The sequence below is a fragment of the Vidua chalybeata genome, chromosome 22 (genome assembly GCF_026979565.1).
Source record: "Vidua chalybeata isolate OUT-0048 chromosome 22, bVidCha1 merged haplotype, whole genome shotgun sequence".
NCBI classification, from domain to species: domain Eukaryota; kingdom Metazoa; phylum Chordata; class Aves; order Passeriformes; family Viduidae; genus Vidua; species Vidua chalybeata.
This window is the reverse complement of record NC_071551.1, coordinates 7956005-7977014: the sequence shown is the minus strand read 5'-3', so window position 1 is coordinate 7977014 and position 21010 is coordinate 7956005. Positions and strand designations below refer to the sequence as shown.

Sequence of the window (21010 nt, the reverse complement as noted above, 5' to 3'; positions counted from 1 at the left end):
TTAATTATGCAAGATTCCCTTGTTAAGTTTCAAATCCTTCCTGCCAGTGTTTCTTACTTGTTTTCTTGATTCCCTGTGCTTCAGGAGTTGCCTGAAATCACACGTATTTCTGCTGCACTTGTTAAGTCCAGAGAATCTCAGCAGTGGGTGAGCAGTGACACCACGCTGAGCTGGTTTTGCCCTCTTGGCCATTTGGTCCAAGATAACACAAGACATATCTTGGATAACGTGGTGGGTTTTGCTCTGGGGTTTGCATGGCAGCATTGTTGTTCTGTACATCAGAGATGGTGCTGTGCAGAATTTCTGCAGTCCAGGCTGTAATTTCTGCTTAGGTGATGCTTCATCTCTCCCATCTGAGAGATAACCTCCTATCCAGGGCAGGGGGCAGGTGGATTCTGGATCTAGAATTCCTGTTGTTTGTGGGAATGCTAATAGAGTTGAAAAATGCAGAAAAAAAATGTCTGTTCCAACTCCACTTCTCTCCTGGGGCCTTCCCTAAGATGTCTGCTTGTCTGTTTTGGCCAGGTTTGGCACCAAGGATTTCTGTGATGCCCAGTGTGACTTTCTCCATAAGGTGCATTTCCACTGTGTGGTGGAGGAATGTGGAGCCCTCTTCAGCACCCTGGATGGAGCCATCAAGCACGCCAAGTGAGTGGGAGAGCAGGAGGCAGAGGAAGCTCTGCAATGCACACTACAGCTCAAGACCCCCCCAGGTTCCTTTTAAAGGCAATGGAATGTCCAAGTAAAGAATGAGTAAGGCCTTCAGTGGCCATTCACTTGCCTGAGTCTGAAGGGGTTGTAGGGAAGGAGATGTTGCAAATTTTAAGGCAGATCTGCTGGCATGATTGGTCTCTCCTGTTGGATGGTTCCCTGCAGTTCACTGTAGGAAATGTCTGGCTTCTCCCAGGAGCCCTGGGAAGCTGCCCCGCAGCTGATCTCAGTGACTGCAGTGATTCTGGGGTTTCTCTAATTTTAACATAGTTTGGCACCTGTCTCCACCCATCCTAAGGATTTCCCTTCTCTTCACAGATGATTTAGGATGGCCCTAAATCTTACCTCAAAAGTCTGCAGAGCCCTTTTTAGGTCTTATTCACACCAATTTGTTTAAAGGCTCCTGCCACATTCTTGTTGGTGTTTAATCAAATTACATGAAATGGTCAAGAATTTATGTCTGAATTAGTATCATGTTTTGCAGTTTTCACTTCCGAACTGAAGGTGGAACTGTGAAAAGCAACTCTGAGTCTCCCTTCTCAACTGCTACTGAGAATAAGGCTTCACTGGCCCCTTCATCACCATCTGCTGCTTCTGCCACCATGGCCAGTGCTCCTGCCCTTGACGTGCCCACTCCAAATCCAGCTGCTATGCCCTCTGCTCCCACACTACTTGCTTGGAAGCAGCTGGCTTCAACCATACCCCAGATGCCTCAGATCCCAGCATCAGTGCCTAACCTGGCAGCTTCACCCTTGGCAACGACTTCCCTGGAGAATGCCAAGCCTCAGGTCAAACCTGGATTTCTTCAGTTCCAGGAGAAGTAAGTTCTAGCTACCATTTGCCTCCTTCTATCCTCCCCAGCCAACCTTTCCTCAGAGCTGCAATACTACACTTCTCACGCACTGAGAAACCTGTCTAGAAAATACTCTGGGCTTGACTTCACAGAAAATTTACTTCTCTGAAGTCTAGGAAATACTTTAAGGTTTTTGAGTGCATCTAAGAGCACTTTTAGGCATGAGTTTAGAAGATAAATAAACTTGGTGATCTATCTATTACTGATCCCTGTTTTATCCCTTGTGAGAGCTGTGCAGAAATACAGGTGTCTTTGCAGTATGTTTGACAATGAAGGGTTATTGGGCCAGACATTCATGCACTGAGTGGGGGGTGGAAGGTACCAAAACCCCCATTAGCTGATGAGGGGGCAGTGCTGGTTCTGTCAGATCAGAGGAAGCCCCTGCAGTGGCCACGCTCAAGAGTTGTGTTTCCTTTGAACTTTAAATTGGGAAAGTGGCCCTCAAGGACTACAGAACCCACTGTGCATTGCTGTGTTCTAATAATCCTAACCAAGAAAGTGCAGAATTGTAGTAATGTTGCCAGCCTCAATTTCCCTGAAAAGGAAGGTGGCTATGGGAAATCTGTGGGCCGTGTTTGGAACAGAGGCTTCAGCTGGGCTCCCCTTGAATTAAATCTTGGCAAAGAAACAAACGTGTGAAATGAGTGAAGGTGATGATTGGGTTTTGGATGTATTCCAGTGATCCCTGCTTGGCAACAGACTGCAAGTACGCCAACAAATTCCACTTCCACTGTCTCTTTGGGAACTGCAAGTATGTGTGCAAAACCTCTGGCAAAGCAGAATCCCACTGCCTGGACCACATCAACCCCAACAATAACCTGGTGAATGTGCGAGACCAGTTTGCTTACTACTCCCTGCAGTGTCTCTGTCCAAACCAGGTGAGAGCCATTCCAGAGTAGTGTTCTGGCAGGACTGGGGAGAAGGAGATGAAGGATCAGGTAGACTGACTCTCCAGCAGGAAGTGAGGCTGTGTGTGGCTTTCCTGGCATTACTACAGAACCATGGAAGTCATAATTACGTGGTCTGGAAAAACATTTGGTTTTTATCAAATGGGAAATCATGATGCTTTTGTGTTTTTTTTGACTCGGGTGAAGTGGACAAGGGAATGAGAATAATCTGAGAGACATAAGATGAAATAGAATAAAAATCTGTGATGAATCTGTGGTGAATCCAGGGAAAGCCATGAGTAAGCTTTGGGATATCTCAACGTAGAATAGTGTATTACAGAGTACACGACAGCAGTGTAAAAAGACTTGAGAGGGAGCAAGGTGCATGGCAGGTTGTGGAAGATGAAATGGGATCTGGAGTATCAGTGCAGGCCCCTCTGACACATCAGAAGGGACACCATTAGTAGCAGGCAGTTGAGAGTGCAATTGTCTCAGACCTGCCTAAAGCAGCATGCCTGTGTGCTCCCCTCCAGCACTGTGAATTCCGGATGCGAGGGCATTACCACTGTCTGCGTCCTGGCTGCTACTTCGTGACTAACATCACCACCAAGCTGCCCTGGCATGTGAAAAAGCACGAGAAGGCAGAGAGAAGGGCAGCCAACGGCTTCAAGTATTTTACCAAGCGGGAAGAATGTGGCAGACTGGGTGAGTTTTGTTCCGTTTCTCATGTGGTGTGTCCCATGTCCAGGCCAAGAATGCCATAAGTTAGAACCTGCAAGTTATGCTTAAGAGGTATTTGGTCATTAAATTGCTAAACAAGAAAGGCAACAAAACATAAAGCAGTTTCTGGTCTATCTGGTTGAAGCATGTTTTCACAAATAGACCCAAGGTAAATGAATAGAAACTATACTATACAGATTTGTATATATGAATTTGTCTGGACATAAAGCTTCCTCTTTTCTTGTTATCTAATTCTCAAAGCCGTTTGTTTGTTTGTTTGTTTGTTTGTTTGTTTGTTTGTTTTTATACTTTGTAGTCTTTTGGACCTACTGCTTCTGTTGGGTGAAATTTAAAGGTGCTCTTAGGAGGATTTTTTTTCTTAACCAGTGATGGTGCAGCATATTGAAAGTCAAATGGCACATAATCAGAGAGAGAGAGATGGACAAGGACATGTAATAAGCTACTCTCTTCTCTCCAAACCCATTCTCCACAGCCCCTGTGAGCAGCAGGGTATACAGTGTTCTGATGGCAGCCCCCCCAGAGCAGGGCCTGAGGAAATGCATCAGTGTGGCACAGGCTCAGACTGGGGCTGGCCCACTTGCCAGAACAATCAGCAGCACTGCAGCAGTTACTAAAAACCGAGTGCCTCCAGTGTAAAGCTGGTAAAACAAATGCACAACAAAAAATAGAATGGATTCCTGTGGGGGTACCTGGAGCTGAAATCCAGGACTCTGAATGGGAATTCCTAAAGACAACTCTATCCTGAACTGCCTGAGATTCACTTAAACCTTCTCATTGTGGTTTGGCAGTGTCACAAACCCAATCTTCCCTATCACTCCTGGTTGGAACAGAGGCTGGAACCAAACAAGGTTCCCAATAACACCTCTGGGTGCTGTTCCTTCCCACTGCAGGAAAACAGCCACAGTAGCCAGAGCAAAACTCTTCAGTTTCGAATACATCAAGAATTGGTGCCCAAATGGGAGTTTGTTTGTGGTAACCAGGGTAATACATGTCAACACATCACAGCCAGTGCCTACCTAGGTCCTGTTTACACATGGCAGTAGAGCTAGGAGTTGCTGTTATTTACTCACCTTTTGGTGTTTCAGGTGATAGCAGGGGCTAGACAAGGCAGGACAGTGCTACGTGGCACCAGCCCACAGGGATGCCCTGGCAACAGGCGAGCCCTCACCTGCCCTTTGTGATAGCGTTCCAGTCCTGCAGCACTGTTTGTTCCCAGTCCCAGAGCACAGGGATGGGGAGGGTGGGCGGGGTGGGGAGAGTGGGACCTAAACAAACACGCTCCTGGCCTGCACATGAAACACTGGCTGTCAGCTCCACATGAGCTGGGTGAGTCAGGAGCTGTTTGGCAGCGAGGCAGCCGCAGCCTTTGCATGTGTCAGCAGCGTTTGGTTTGGGAGGGATGGGATACTTGGAGTACATGCATCCAGCAGTCTGTACAGTTGTGGGCTGGCCCTGCTGTGCAGTAGACACACATTTAGCCAGCATCCTGCATTTGCCTGCATAGATAGAGGCAGCTTGGTGGGATGGTGTAGGTGTGTATGGTTTTACCAACATGTGGATTCATTTCTACGTCTGTGTACATCCCTGGGGTTTATGTTGTGTATTTATAGATAGCAGGTGCAGAAAGCACTGGCCTGTTTTAAGGGCTGTGAATGTTTCTGAACAAACAAACACGGTAGATATTTTCAGTGTATGTTTCTGTGTGTATAATTATGTACATGTGTATGACTGGGGAGAGAGAGGTGAAACATACATATATAAGTAAAGGTGGATGGATGTAGATAGATAAGTAAAAGTGAGCCTGTCTGTAGGTCTCTACCTCTGTGCATATGGCCGAGGGAGGATGGGAAACAGCAGATCCTGATCACTGATGCAGCTGTGTTTGAACTGTGACAAGCCACTCTTTATCAGCTATACAGTGTGGCTGTCTGGGATTGTCCTATCATGGTTTGTGCACACCTGGCACATGTGGCTGTGGCCACGAGGAGCAGAACGTGTGAAGTGCTGTATGCCGGAACCCATATGAACTACTTCTTGTTCAGTAGCTGCCCCTATTACACAACAGTTTTGAAGTGGCAATAAACACTTCCTGGCTCATTCCTGTCTGACCAGAGTGCACACACTGTACAGAGCTAGAGTTGATATGAGACTGCTTTTCTGAGAGCACAGAGGGGGGGAAAAAAAAAAAAAGAAGTTTTCATTTCTAATCTAATTATGAGCATGTATTTTGATTGTAGCTTTTACGATACAGCTAAATGTCCTGGTTTTGTTCTTGTTGTAAAAGAAAAGGCACTAGCTAAGACTGAAGAGCATTAGGCACTACTAGATGTAATGGCAATGTTCCTTCCTTTATAATGGCACAAAGAGAGATGAGACTAGGCTGAGGTCTCAGATCTCTGTACACTGTAATCCTCTCTTGCAGTTGCTCAGCAGGCAGGGATTGTGAGTTTGCTTTTTTTTCATTCAAGACTGTTCCTGAATAACCCATGACCACTGATAATGTTCTGCCCGATCATCTTCCCTCTGGTCCTGCTCCCTCTCAGAACCTTCATGTGCAACATAAATGTGGGTTTTGTGTCTGCAGGTTGCAAATACAACCAGGTGAACAGCCACTTCCACTGCATCCGAGAGGGCTGCCAGTTCTCCTTCCTGCTCAAGCACCAAATGACATCCCATGCCAGGAAGCACATGAGAAGGATGCTGGGGAAGAACTTTGATCGTGTTCCTACTCAGGTAACTCCTTGTTGCTGAAGCTGTAGATCCACAGGCAGTGTTGGCCCCTTTGGCTGCAGAGCTGATGCAGTGCCAAGACACTTGTACCCAGACTCTGAGGGATGTGTGTCTGCACTGGGGGATGCTGCTGGGCTGTGGGAGTACCCAGTGCCATGGGTTCCACTCACAAGCACGTGCCAGCTGTCCCTCATGAACTGTGGCAGAGGGAGATAAACGTGCAGACAGCTTTTGGTCCTGCTATCTTGCTTTTGGTGTGAAAGTCCCCATCTTGTTTTACTGCTGCAGGTTATTGGCCACACTCCAAGAAATGAAAACCTCCCCCAGGTTGGCAGCATGGCACCCAGCCCAGCCTCATCAGGAACCCCAGCTTCCTTTCAGGGACCCCCAAGCATGATGGACACTGAAACAGAAGAGTACATGGATTACACTGGCTGTAGCCCTGGGGGAATCTCCTCTGAATCTTCCAATATGGACCGCAGCTGCTCCAGCACTCCAGTGGGCAATGAAAGTACATCAGCAGGTAAGGGAGAAGGGTGTGTGTGAAATAGATCATCAGTTGCCTGCTCTCCTGGGAGATAAACTCATAAAAAGAGGCCAAGGGACAGTTGCACCTTAAAATACACACTGTGCCAACTTCAGTAGTGCCTCACAGCACTAACCCAGCTCTCTCCAGCACCTGAGAGAAGAGGTCCATCAAAATATACACCCCAAGCATCCAGGAACTTAGCAGCATACCTTTTTCCTCCCATGAAGAGAGGTTTTTATCCTGGGTCTTGGAGTTGGGTATATTTTAATAGTTGACTTAACAACAACAAAAACAAAAAGAATAGAAAAAAGGACCTGTGGGCCCTTTCTGTACTTGGAATTTTCTATGGTACCTCTTTGTATTAACTCAAGCAGCATCCAAAGTCAGGCACTTTATTGTACTGGTGAAGTACAAGAGCAGATTGACATACACAGGGGATAAAACCTATCACATCTTCAGAAAACAACATCTAAAAGCAGCTCACTGAGCTCCCTTCCTCACCCAAAAACTCTTGTTCCACTTTGTGCAGTTGCACAGAGCAGACCTCCTCCATCTCCTCTTTTGGAAAGTAAGTTCCTGCCCTGTTTGCCAGCATCATGCAGAGCCATCTCCCCCTGCCCTGCACTGCAGGGTCAACTCATCAGGGGTCAGATACCTGGTAGGAATTCTGCCATCATATAGTGATGACCACGGATCTCTCAGCTGTACCTTCCCAGGGTTTAGTGGGATATTCTGCACAGGCTGCCTCAGTTTGCTTTAATCCCATACATATTTTCCTAGTTTTCTTTCCCCCCCAGTTGTGTGTCTACAGTATGACCCCAGCGGTCACACTGTAGGAGCACTGCTGGGTCATGGCACTGGCCCCATGACATGGCACCTCCAGAGGGTTCTGGTGGGGCAGTGGTTCCTGCCACACTCTTCTGTGCCAGCAGTAGCCCAAGTGCTAGAAAATGCCCCCCCCTGCTTTCCAGGTAGGGGCAGCTCCACCTGCCCCAAGTGCCAGAGTACCCTTACAGCTGTTAACTGAAACAGGAACAACTCTCTAGATGAACAAGGACCAGAATGACCAAATTAATCCAGAATTCCTGCCTGAAAGCCTGTGTTTCTTCCCCCATACCATAAAGCCACTTTACCTCCTGCAGAGACAGCTCTCCTCTTCCTGGTGCTGTCAATTCCTCACCTTCTGTTTCTTCTCTGTTGCAGTTCTGTTTCATACATTTGTGAATGTATTTTCCATTTTCATCGTATTGCTTCTGCTCTTGGGTTCTCATTTCAGTTCTTTTGTTTCTTGTTTTGTTGGTTTTTTTGGGTTTTTTTGTTTTGTTTTGTTTTGTTTTTTTCCTTTTCTTTTTTTTTTTTTCCTTTTTTTTTCTGCTTTTTTTTCTCTCCACATTCTCCAGGCTGCCTGGTTCCTTCTACTGCTGCTGCCGATGATGCAACCCACACTGCACCACAACCTCCACCACCATCTCTGCCTCCATCTTTCTCACAAGCCCTGCTTAGGTCTCCCCTCCCCACCCTCCCCTACCTCTTCTCTCCATCTTGTCTCTCATACTCCCTGCTCAGTGCCACTCTGGGAGCCAGCAGAGGCATTGTCATGCCTGCCGCCAGCACCGCTGGGTTCTCGCCCATCATTGCCACTCCAACTCCAGTAAAAAGTGACGTTCCCTTAGTGCAGGATGCTGCAGGTAACACTTCTTTGCTTTCTCTCCATGTCCTGTGCCCAGCTCTGTTCCCACTCACCCTGCCCATGGTTTTGCTCTGCACCTTTGGGTGGGTAGAGCAGCAAAGGTCACTCTGTGCCTTAGCAAATGTTACCCAAGGGCCCGTCCGTGCCTGCTCCTTTTCCTTGCTGACACAGTAACCACAGCCAAGGGGAAACAAACCACAGCAAATCATTCATAGACATTTGGATGAATAACTGAGAGCAATTGCCACCAATTCCTAATTATGAGAAAAACCTAACGAAATCCACAGTTAACATGCATTTTCAGTGTCTTGGTAGCCTCAAGAGTGGCCACAGAGCAAACTTTTGCTCATGTGGCATTAATGGGACTTGGACTTCTTGGTTAGGCCACCCAAGCCAGTGCCTGCCATAGTGTGCTGCACACGTGTCAGCAGGTGAATGTCTGATGAGGTACCCAGGTCCTGTGTTTCAACTGATCTTGCAAACTTCGTATGAAGCCACAAAGTTCAGGGGTGCCTTCCCAGGATGAGGAGTGAAGTACAGGCAGCGTCACATGATGACATCATCAGACAGGTTGAGCTGTTTCTCAAACTCATTATTTATCAAGGCTCTAACCAGCTGCAGAAAATACAGATAGATTTCAGTTTTAAGCTGCCATGCTTCCCATATGTGACTAAGATCAGAGATGTCTCAGGCTGGGTATTCTCATTCCATCTGGGAATGGCTTTTAGGGTGTGTCTCATTTTTGGCTTCTTTTCCCAGCTCCTAGCTCTTTTCTAGTTAATTAAGGACATCTTTGTGCTTAAAGTTCACACTTATGAGGCTTCTGGCAGCCTACAAATGTCCCAGTCATTCTTCCTGTCAGTTTCAGTAATATGTAAAGCCAAAGTCAAAGTTTGGGAGTATGGCTGGAGGACCAACTTCACAGGTTTCCAACTCCAGTTCATAGGTTTTTCTCAAGGGACTTGGCAGGAGAAGGATCCTTGCCTTGTCCAGAGGAGTGTGTGCCAATTAACAAAATTCACAAGAAACTCTATCTTTGCTTCTTTTTTAACTGAACCGCATGCAGCGTGAAACATTTTTAACCTTGTGCTGTGTTTCCTCTAATCAAATATTTTTAAGTGTCTTTTGTTTTTACCTTGGTATAGTTTGGTGAATGCTTACATTATTAGTGGTTAAAGAAATAACCTTATGGAAAACACTTATCATTGAGATTTGGTGGGGATCACATCCATTGAGGCTTGTAATCTTTCACAGGGTGCAGGGACTGAATGTTGGCAAAAGAGAAGAGTGCACCAAAGTGTAATCTCTCTTCATTATGCCCTTACTCCAAAACTTTACCTGTATGAGAAAACAGAATTGGTTTTCAACTAAAGTTTTAAGCACATCTCTTTGAACTATTTTAAAAGCTGTGTAGGTACAGAGTTTTAAACAGGTAACATTTAAATTCTACTTATTTCCCATCCAGAGTCTTTTCTTTAAGATGGGTTATCCCATATTCCCATCCAAAGACAGACAATATGAGCATTAATTGATTAATGCTAAGGGACTTGATGGTTTGGCTGTAATTTTATTAAAAGGAGTTAATTTGGGCAGCAGTGAACTTGTCCAGGCACCACTGCACTTACATGAGTTGGCTGGGAGTGGAGAAATGGATTTTTCAATACCAGATGTTTAGGGGGGAGCAGAGAGCAAATTGGTCACAGATTCTGTAGTTAAGAGCCTGCCAATTTCAAATCTCCAGTGACAGAAAGTTATTCTTTCACTGGTAGCTGGTTAAATCAGCCTTAGCGTGCAGTTTCCACCGTGTCACTCAGATGGTCTCACCATAGATGAGTGACACAGGACCTAAGCTGGTGTCCTGAGTTGAGCACAAGAGCCAATAACAAATGGTGTAGAAAAACCTTTTGTTCTTTGCTTATCCCACGAACTGTACGGCCCAGCCATGTGGGAAAGGAGGTTCCACTGCCATTGGGAGTGTGGGAGGTTTCCTTCAGTGGTCACCACCTTCTCTTGAAGGGCTGTCACTGAGGGGTCGTCACCTGTGATACCTGTGCACCTGCCAGGAAGGAAGTAATGCTGCACCAGGTGACTGTCCCTTCAGTCTCCTAGCCCAGGATGCAAACTGCTCTGGGTTCTTGGGCCCCACACACTGTCACAAATTGGGCCTCTTTTAAGAAGGTGGCAGTTTCAGCAGTGAGAGTAAAACAAACAAACAAAAAAGTATTTGTTAGTTGCAAGCTATAATTTCTAATTACACTCACAGTTCTGCACCTGGTGAGAAATTCTTGCCTCCAACCTTGTCTGTGCTGCATGTTGTGGATTGAGTCTGGAAACAGCAAGCAGAGAAGAAAAAAATTTAATAGATAGATTGAGGTCCTTGATGTCAATGATCCTAGGGGACATGAGCACTAGCCAGTTATGCTGGCCCTGGAATCAAAGTGGAAGACAGATGAGAGATCTTTCTTTATACTAGGGGCATCGTGGAATTTTTGAGACCCAAGGGAATGCTGCAGAGCTGGTATTTTCTCTTGAGTCCACTGGCTAGTGATGATGAGAATTAGCCCCATTGAACATCTGTCCATCTGTCTTTCTAAGTGCACTCATTGTAATATGTAGGCTCATTACAGTGAGGGATGTTGCAGTCTCCTGGCCAAAGTCCATCCTGTTTCTATAAATTCCACAGCCCCCCCCCTGCAGTTTTAATCACGCACGGGATCTTCCTCCACTTCCTGCCTGTCCTTGGCAATTGTGGTGTATTACCAGAGCATGGATAGGGGAAAACGGTGCACATGTACAAGCTTTTAGCACACTGCAGCTCTTTTTGCCACCCCAGTGAACTACGGTAACACACCTCAGTCCTTGGACTGGAACAAGCCAGCTCATCCCCATTAAAGTCTGATTTGGGGAAAACGGGACTAGAGATTAGGTTAAGCAGCAAAAGAAACTGTGAAAGTAGCAAACCAGAGAAGCAACAGTTAACATTTTTACAAGATCAGGTTTGCCAGAGCAGCAATCAGAGACAAGGCAGGATATGCTGAAAATTGAGGAAGTGATGTCCAGCAGGCATCAGCTAGCCCATGATCCTGGAGTTCAGGCTCACTGAGAGCTCGAGGGACGAGCTGCAGGGTGGGAACAGTTGCAATTGTGTCTTGGCAAATACAGGGCTTGCCAGCACGGCTGGGAGATGGAGAGACCTGGCTGTCAGCAACACCGCTCTGCGCTTTCTCTCCTCAGGGAACACCATCACTATGCCAACTGCCTCGGGGGCCAAAAAGCGTTTCTGGATTATTGAGGACATGTCCCCATTTGGCAAGCGCCGCAAGACCGCGTCCTCGCGCAAGATGCTGGACGAAGGGATGATGCTGGAGGGGTTTCGGCGCTATGACCTCTACGAGGACTGCAAGGACTCCAGCTGCCAGTTCTCTCTCAAGGTTACCCACTACCACTGCACACGGGAGAACTGTGGCTACAAGTTCTGTGGCCGCACCCACATGTATAAGCACGCCCAGCACCACGACCGTGTTGACAACCTCGTATTGGATGATTTCAAACGCTTCAAGTCTTCACTGAGTTGTAACTTCCCAGACTGTCAGTTCTCTGGCAATAGCACACACTTCCACTGTCTGCGCTGCGGCTTCCGCTGCACTGACAGCACCAAGGTGACAGCCCACCGCAAGCACCACGGCAAGCAGGACGTCATCAGCGCCGCCGGCTTCTGCCAGTTCAGCTCCAGCGTGGACTGCGAGGTGCCTGACTGCAAGTACAAACTCAAATGCTCCCACTTCCACTGCACCTACCCCGGCTGCAAACACACGGTGGTGGGGATGTCTCAGATGGACTCTCACAAGCGCAAACACGAGAAGCAGGAGCGAGGGGAGCTGCCTGCCATCTCTCCCGGCCCCGAGGGCCTTGCCCACTCCACTCTTGAGTATGATATCCAGAACTCTTCCATCAACTTGGACAGTTCGCTCAACCTCAGCACTGACAACAACAGCTCCCTCTTCTTCCTGCAGAACGCGGCTGGCGTGGGCCTCAGTGACTCCCTGGACCTCAGCAAGAAGCAGGCAGAAGTCAGCGAGGGCCCGGCCCCGAGCAGAGCCGGGGCCACGCCGCCGGAGAGGAGCGCGGGGGCACCGGGCTCTGGGGACGTGGAGGACGAGGACGACTCTTCCCAAGAGGATGAAGAGGATGATGAGGAAGAGATGAATGAAGAAGAGGAGGATGATGAAGAGGAGGATGACGATGATGATGATGAGGAGGATGAGGAGGAGGAAGACCTGAACACAGATTCTGAAGAATCGCTGCCAGACCCTGAAGGCCTGGCCACTAAAGAAGATGGAGAGCCAGAGGAGGGTGCTTCTTCCACAGACCATGGCGATGCTTCCAGGCCCCAGGGCGAGCCAGCCCTCACTCCGGCCCCAGCTCCTGCCCCTGCTCCAGCTCCAGCTGCTGCCTCAGCCTCCACCGTTGCTCCAGCAGCTTCTCCTTAATCCTAGAGACAGCAACGGCAGTGGTTTGGTTTTTCTCTTACACAGATTTACTGAGAGGACCCCGTATAAGGCAAGAACAAAGATGGGGATGGCAAATGAAAAACGAACTCCGTGCCACAAGTGAGAGAGAGGAAGGAAGGAAACCCCTGCTCCTCCCCAGGCCCCAGAAGAGATCGGTTCGCAGCAGGACTGGTGCTGCATCACTCCATTCTACAGATCCCAGAACAAGGGGGCAGGATGCAGCAAAAAATACCCTTTATATGGACACGAACCCTGAGGGTACCCACTACTTTTCCTTGCTCCCTGCATGGTGCGTGGGGCCTGTGCCCATCTGGGGACCCTTTTTTATGGGTGGGGCTCTATGCCCCCAATTTTCTTTCTGGGTTTTATTTTTCCATGTTTTCAGTTGTACGATAATAATAATAATCTCCACTTCTTGGAGGGGGGTGGGTGGGAACAAGAGGTAATGAATTTTAGAAATATATATTTGTGTGTGTGTCTCTCTATATAATGTACACACACACACACATATATAAAATTAAAAGGAATTGGTGTCACAAAGACAAGTAGCTCAGCTTTTGCCAGTGGGAAGGAGGGGGTGAGGAGTGTGCTCTCTCTCTCTCCACCCTTCCCCCTTCTTTCTCCAGCATTAAATGGCATCAGACAGCCAGGGTGGGAGTGGGTATTTATTGTCACATAAATGAGGATGCATTAATGAATGAGCAGGGGTGGGAATGGGACACTCCTCTGTTCTTCCAGATCCTTTTTACTGTTAATGATAATAATTTTGAATGCTATTTATATTGTAAAACTTTCTCAGTCTACACTTTCTCTGTAGGACACCTCTCCTCATCCCTGCTGTTCTGACTGTAGGGATTTAGCTGAAGTAACCTGGGAAGAACACAGCAGGCAGTTCAAAGGGTCTGTCACACTGGAGGACTGGGGTTACTCTGCCATCCAGTTCCATCTCATCCCAACGCCTAGGTGCTTCCTCTCCGCGGAGGGTGAGGCGTTTTGTGGTGCTTCAGTGTCCCCATCTCAGGAGGCTGTGAGCTGCCCCTGGCCCGTGGTGCAGCACAGGGAGCCCCGAGCTCGCCCAGGAGCGCCCTGGTCACTAAAGCAGCCCTGGGGAAGGGCCCTGCTCTGCCCCAGGCAGCGGGACTGGGACAGTCCCAGCTCCCAGCCCTGGTCCCCAGCCCTGCGCTGCAGACACGCCAGCGTGTGACAGACACAGATCTCAGGTGACTCTGGCAGGGCTCTGGGCCCGCTGGGGTGTCCTCAGCTGCGGGCTGGGGAGGGGGACAGCCCTGCTCTGCAGGAGCTGCTGCCTGGTGCTGGGGTTTGCAGTTCCAGACCCTGCTGCACCCGGCGCTGGGGAGGGGCCGCCCTGACCCACCTGGGCACGCAGGGCTCGGGGCTTGGGCACTGCAGCAGCAATTGCAACCCACCTGCCACCTCCGGCAGCCTGGGCTTTCCCCTGGCTCCAGGCTCTGCCCTGCTCTCTTTTCCTGGCCTGGCCTGGGAACACACACTACAGGACACTGTCCCGGACTCTGGCAGGTGCAACAGTAGCTGTTTGACCCCAAATCCTTGCCTGAGCCTGAAAGGGCTTGTCTACACACACCAGGGCACCAGAAGAACTAGTGTGAATTAATTCTGATAGTTATTTTGGTGCCAGTTTTAAAGTATACCAGATTAGTCTGAGCTTTGTCCTTTAAAAAAAAAAAAAAACCACAAAACTCTTTTTTTTTTATACCATGCAGGCACCCTCTCGCCTCCTCAGCTCCATGAGCACTTCAGCTCTAAGGGATCCCCAGGATTTGTTTTCACCCTGAACAGATAAAGGCCTCAAGAAATTTAGGTTGCTTTTTTTTTTGTTTTGTTTTTTGGTTATTTCCCTAAGGAACTGGTGCAGATCAGGTCTGATTTATAAACAAGCAGCTCAGCTGTTTAAATGTGGGGACAGAATGTTCAGCTAATGTTTCAAAAGGAAAGGAAAAAAAAAAAAAGTTGTACAGTATTTTTCCTGTAAAGGTTATTACTATATATAGAACAAAAGAGAAACCACCAATGCCAAGGGGTGGAGGGGGAGGTGTCACCTGCCTTCTGGATAGCCCTTACATATGGTTAATTGTGTGCAATTTTTTTTCTCCTTTTTTTTTCTCTCTTTTTTTTTCCCCCCTTTTTTTTTTTTTTTTTCTCTCTTTCAATGTAGTGTATGTTTGTAGGGGGTGGCAGGGGAGGGGGGGCCTTAATGCTGTGATTTGAGGCTGACTTCACACTCCCAGCACTGACCGGACCTGCACGATTCCGAACTCTTAACTTGAATTTTGTAGAGATGAAACAAATGAAAACAAATGAAATATTATCACTAGTTTGTAGTTTATTTAATTATTTGGAGTTCTTTTCCTCTATCAGCTATTTGTGTGGCTTTTATTTTTATAGGGGGTTTTTTTGTTGTTTGTTTGTTTTTTGTTTTGTTTGGTATATCCCCTACCCTCAGCTGTGTTTTTCCTAGCACAACCCCATTCTTGAATAGAATGAAGCTCACGTTCCTGGGGCAGAGTGATGGAATGATGCCCTGGAATTTCTCAAAATGGGATGGGGCAAAAAGATTTTATTTTACTAGCATTTGCTGCAGGTTCTGTACTTGTACATTTTCCCTGTGTTCAGCTACTTAGATAGTATGGTGATGGGCTCCAGGAGGAATCCTTAGATTAACACAAGCCACATCTTGCAAAGCAGATGTGATTATTTTGTACCGCCAAAATCAACAGGATCTCTGTCAGTGACTGTGGGAGCAGGACTGAGCCCCTCCTGGGAGCGTGTCCTGCCCGGGCACACGGAGCTGGTGCCAGGGGCAACCAGAGGGCTTCCTTGGGCCACTCGTGTCCCTGCTCATGGGAGCTGGGAACCTGCACTGTGACACAGTGTCTCACCTCTCCCCGTCACATCTCACCAGGCTCCACGGACCGAGTCACTGCACAGCAGTGGGGAAAGCAGAAGTGTGTGGAGGAAGGGGTGAGAGATGTCCAGTGGCTCTGGCAGTGCTGGACAGGACTCTGTCCACCCGGGAGTGGCCGGAGGAGCGGCCGCTGCGCCAGGACCCGCCCGGACGGGGCCGTGCCCCTCGTCCCGTGGGGCTGAGTGTGCCAGAAGGGCCCCAGTTTATCTATGCACACCATTTTCTCCCCCCAGGCACCCTACTTCTCCCTAACACCTCAGCCCTTCTCCCAGACTCGTCACCTCTTCTCGAGGAGCTGGTGCAGGGAATGAGAGTTCTTTCCCAACAGGCCACTGCTGAAGGTGACCCCTGAGCAGGGCCTGGCCCCCACAGAGGGTCAGGGGCCCTGGCAGGACAGTGGCCACCCGGCCAGCCTGACCCCATCCTCCTCCAGTCCTGTTCTTTAACTCCTACACTGTCTCTGTTTGCAACAACAACAAAAGAAAGTTGAACCCGACTTTTTATTCTGCCATGTTCAGGCTTTAATTCAGCAAAACCCTTAAGCAGAAGACTCTGAGTGGGCCCAGGTTTAAGCCCGAGCTTAAGTGCTTTTCTGAACAAGGGCCTCAACAGCCCAACACCCCATCAGAGCAGGTGGTTTGTCATTCCAAGCTCTCATATCAATGGGACTGTCTAAGAATGACCAGAGAAAGAGAGGGAGATTCAACTGGCTCTATAAGAAGAGGAAGGAGGAGAGAGGAAATGGAACTGTTTTGTCCAAAACAAGATAAAAACCAAACAACTAATAAACCTTGAGATGGACCCTCCTGATTCTGCTACCATTCACTGCTGAAGAGCAAAAAAATTAAATAAAAACTATTGACTAGATTGTTCATTTTAGCCACAAACTCAGCTGGATTAAAGTCTGCGTGGAAGGAATTTTGTAAAGAAAAAAAAAATTTAAAAAAAAAAATTTTCCAATGTAGCAAAAAAAAAAAAATACAACTTTAAAAAAACAAAAATTAAAAAAAAAGACAATGAGGGAGGATTCTAGCCTTTTGTAATATCCATATTGCACACTAGGACTATAAGCCATTGCTAGCTCATTTTGAATTTTAAATGTGTAATTTTATTTTGTTTTGTTGTTGTTTTTTTTCTTTCCATGGGGGAGGGGGGAAAATAAATGCTTGAACCACCAATGCTCTTTTTAATGTTTTATAAATATGTATGTGTATATATATAAATATAAAAATAATATGTATGCACATATATATGTGTGTGTGTATATATCTATATGTATATACATATATATAGATATATAGATATATATATAGGTTTTGAGACAAAAATGCAGAAAGTGAAAAAAAACACCCTAAACAGGATGGTGTGCTCTGATTTACTTGAATCTGGTCTCTTCAGCACCTGCGTTATTAAGAACTGAATATTTTTCCACTTGAATTTAGTGCTATTAGAAATTTAATATATGTGTTTTATTTATTTGATTTTTTTTTTTTTTTTTGCATGACTGATGCAAGGTTTGACATTTTCACTCAATAAAAACTGGAAAAAAAAACCCAAAGTTTTAAGTGATCAAGTTGTCTTCTTGCTTGAGGAGGAGGCTGAATGACTAAACACGACAGGCTCCATGCAGTACCTCACGCCTGCCGAGGTGCATGTCAGAATGTTCTTGTTTTACCCTTCCCGCGTGGCTCTTCCCAACCACAGGGAAGCAGCTTTGTGGTCTTTGTGCCTCTCTGCCATCGCCAGAGAACCCAGGAGCAGCAAGGCAGCGCCTGCCAAGCCTGATGCACTGGCAGCAGCTGCCTCCTTATTAGCAGGGAGGATTAGACTCCTCTCTCTTTCAAAGCCCCCTCCGTTGCTCTGCTGCAGCTCCCAGCCATCCTGTTTTCAGATGTCATTATCTGAACATGTTCCTAATCCAACCTTGGAGCCCAGACGTTTGTTCTCACTGGAGCTCTGCCCACAGCACATGGAATATTTAAATGGCCTTGTTTCCAGGTGGGGACAGGGGACATGAACAACACAATCCATTGCTGGAAAGCTTTTGCTGGAACCTGCTTTTTCTCAGTGGGACTCTGACTGGACTTCATAAAAGAATGACTAAGGTGTGGGAGAAAAGCTGCAAGTTGAACAAATCAAAGTCCCACTATTGCATTTGTTCCAAGCCCTTGCAGGTGGTGATAGTGCAGTCTTGCACCCACAGCCCTGCAACCACCGCCCCTGCACCTGGTGAGCCCTGGGAAGCAGCAGACACCAGGCAAGGTCACTTGTTTTAATGTCAAGACAAAAACAGGGCAGTTGCTGCTGCTGTTGTACTTTTGGTACCTCAAGTGTATCCTTGTAATAGCCTTTGAGTCCTCTGTGGCAGACACTGTCACATGGAAATCCATCACTCAGACTCCAGCCCTCACCTTTTGGGTCTCTGAACGGCTGTCAGACCTCCACCTGTCTTGAACGGCTTCCACCAGTACCCAAAAGCTGACAAAACCTGCAAATCCTACCTGCAAAAAACAATTCCTACCAAATGGGTAGGAAAGAGGAAAAAAAAGGCACAGAGCACTTGTAGGTAAAGAAGGTGCTGGAAGGGATGACAAGTTCTTCATGCCAGCCCTGGGGCAAGAAGTGGGCTCACTGGAGTCCCTCAGACACTTCCCTCACAAGGGTCAGGCATTGCTCAGGAGATGGGAACTTGGTCCATCCCGAAGCAGATCCCTTCATCTTCCCAGAGCACGGCAGGGTGTCCTTGCCCCAGTCCTGCTCTTGCCCGTGAAGTGCCCCAGGCCCATCCTAGCTGAGGAAGGGTGGCCAACGGAGGCAGCTTCCCTTCTTCCTTTTGCTCTTTTTTGGCAGGAAAACTCTTAAACAAACAAATGAAGAAACACTGAGGATTTAAGTAAACAGCTGAAGATTTATCTGACAGGCAGACAGAGCTGTTCCTGCCCCTTCCCTCCCTCCCCACAGGGCAGTGGCAGCCAGCAGTCCCTGCCCTGAGCCCCATGGACCCTCCCTGGGATGCCAGGACGTGGCCAGGCTCTGCCTAAGCGCCAGAGCTCTGCAGCTGACACGCTGAATTGGGCACAACTGAGACACTTGGTCTGTGGCCAGAGCCAGTGAGCCCTCGGAGGGAAGGGAGTGCCTTCACTCAGTGGCCACGTGCTGTCCCTGCAGGCCACGTCTGGGGAAGAGCCAGTTGTGCCCACAAGACAAGACAGCTCTGGCTGGAGGAACAATGTCCCTGCTGTGCCCCTCACAGAGGGACAGAGGGTCCCCAGGGCTGGCACGGCTGCAGCCCCTCCACACAGCACAAGGGGGGACACCCACTGCCAGGGGCATTCCCCGCACTTCCCCATTTTCCCACACAGATGAGCAGGTTCTGCCTGCAGTTTTTAGAGTTGGGGGGGAAAAGGAGGCAAGAAAGAGATGCAGTAGTGGGATTTTCCAATTTGAGGTTGCACCAGGCTTGTTCTAGCAAACAGAAGAGCCTGTGAAGCAAGAGGGAGTCCCAAGCTCCATCTCACACCCAAAACCTGCCGCTGCTGCCGTGGAAGTGTTGATATTACTGCAAAAAAAACAGGCAGGTAAGCAGACAAACAGGCCCGCAGAGATGGAACCTGCTGTTGACAGTGCAGGGGGCAGAAAGCAAGGAACAATTCATCCATACAGGAAAGCTGCAGCATTTAGCATCCAGTCCTTAGTGCACACACAAAGTTGAAACTGCTTAAGTAAAGCAAATCTGCTCAAAGAGATGGGAGAATGTCCACCCCAGAATGTGCTCTGGTTTAATTAAATCAGTTAAAGCAATTAATTTTAGACAGGTGTTACTCTAGCTGTGCACACACAAAAGCTCAGTAGTAGCTCTAGAAGCAGAGGTACAAATTGGAAGCAGTCTGTGAAGTGTTGGAAAGAGCAGGAGGAGATGGACATGAGGGAAGGTGAAAGGTAGACACGAGCAAGATGCTGCACAGAACAGCCTTGCCAAGCAAAGGGAGCGAGACACAGGCAAGCAGCCTGGCAAAGTGACAGTGAAAGAAAAATAGGCAACAAACAAGCCAGTTGTACTTCTCAATCCTCCAAATCAGCCCTACCCAGCCAATCACCTTCTCACAGGTGATTGTGACAGAGTCCCAAAGAAAAGCAAGTATTTTACCTAAACCAATAAAAAAGACAGTATCACTCTCCTATTCCTCTTCAGGCTGTTCTTGCAGCCAGAATCATAAAACATCTCTCATTATTTGCACAAACATAGAAGAAACAAAATAGAACCCTGAAGGATGAATTCCTTCAGCAGATGCAGAAAAGGGGGGGCTTGGTAAAAAAACAGGGTGTTGTTCTAGGAGGCTCCATACTGTAAGCAATCCCTGAGTAGTCCTTGCAAAGCATTTGGGGAGATTTTTAGCCTGAAAGACACTTTACAGAAATAAATTGTAATTGAGTTTTAATAATCTTCCCCTTTTCAGAAAGAGCCTGACAGATGCTGCCTAGTGCTCACTTCTGCCCCATTTCAAATATTTTTACCTTATTTGGATGAAATATATTATTTTTCTAAAGAAAGGAGGTTGGGTTTTGTTTTTTTTTTTCTCCAAAGAGATGGTTTTCCCTTCGTCCAGCTGGTGCCTTTATTAGGTTAGTGCTTGCTCCCTTTTGGGGATGGGATTGTTTTTTTCCCTGATCTGGGACAGACCATGCCAGCCCCTCAATCTAAAAGTGTGCAGCTTGTACTGCACAGCAAGTGGAGAAGTTGGGCCCTGATCTCCATCTTCCCTCTTCCCTGATACCCCAAAACTCACCCTAAGTACATTTCCATTTTTTAAATATTCTTTCTAAGAGTGTAAGAAGTGGTGAAAGCCCCACTTTCACCAGCATAATACATGGACACAGCTCCAAAGGTGCCCATCCAGGCTCACTCCTGAGGAAGCAGCACAGTCTGGGGATAAGACAGTAAAAGGGAAAATGAAGAAAGCTGGAAGCTCTCTCTTGTACCTTTAGGTAAATAATTTCCCTTGTTTCACCTTCCAGCACCCCTTTATTTATGTTTACAATCCTTGGAGATCAAGCCCTTCTTTTGCTTTGCACTTGCACATACCCAATGGTATGAGAGGGCTTGGAAAACTCACAGCTCAAGCTCATCATCAGTTTTTGGTGTGCAGGGTCACCAAGCACAAACAATTTGTGCTTAACACAAAGGACCACCACACAGAAAGGACCTTCCAAAGCTTCCTGTGTTGAAGCCCTTGGCAAACACTTAGATCTCCACAGCCTGCTGCTGGAGGGTTTAATCAAGCATAGAGACCTTGTCTTTAACAAAACAGGTTTGCTGCCTGAGCCTGGACCTGCTGCCTGAGCCTTTGTTTTCCCCAAGCATGGCCCTGCCCCAGCACAGGAAAAGCAAAGGAGCCTCTGTTCCTGCAGCAAGT

General features: G+C 47.6%; 1 protein-coding gene across 11 annotated transcripts in view; it reads left to right on the top strand.

The window, feature by feature from the left end:
- Positions 1–17161, top strand: part of CASZ1 (castor zinc finger 1) — a 276777-nt gene extending 259616 nt beyond the window's left edge. For 8 of the 11 annotated variants that reach the window (XM_053962743.1, XM_053962740.1, XM_053962738.1 and 5 more), the window contains 7 exons: positions 526–648; positions 1196–1531; positions 2244–2442; positions 2985–3156; positions 5777–5925; positions 6211–6445; positions 11376–14487. In XM_053962743.1, the coding sequence (XP_053818718.1) occupies positions 526–648; positions 1196–1531; positions 2244–2442; positions 2985–3156; positions 5777–5925; positions 6211–6445; positions 11376–12631 (2470 nt within the window). In that variant the 3' untranslated portion in view covers positions 12632–14487. Of the gene's footprint in view, positions 1–525; positions 649–1195; positions 1532–2243; positions 2443–2984; positions 3157–5776; positions 5926–6210; positions 6446–11375 lie in introns of all 11 variants that reach the window. The other 3 variants (XR_008434567.1, XR_008434566.1, XM_053962746.1) reach the window with 3 other exon arrangements.
- Positions 17162–21010: the final 3849 nt, after the last annotated feature.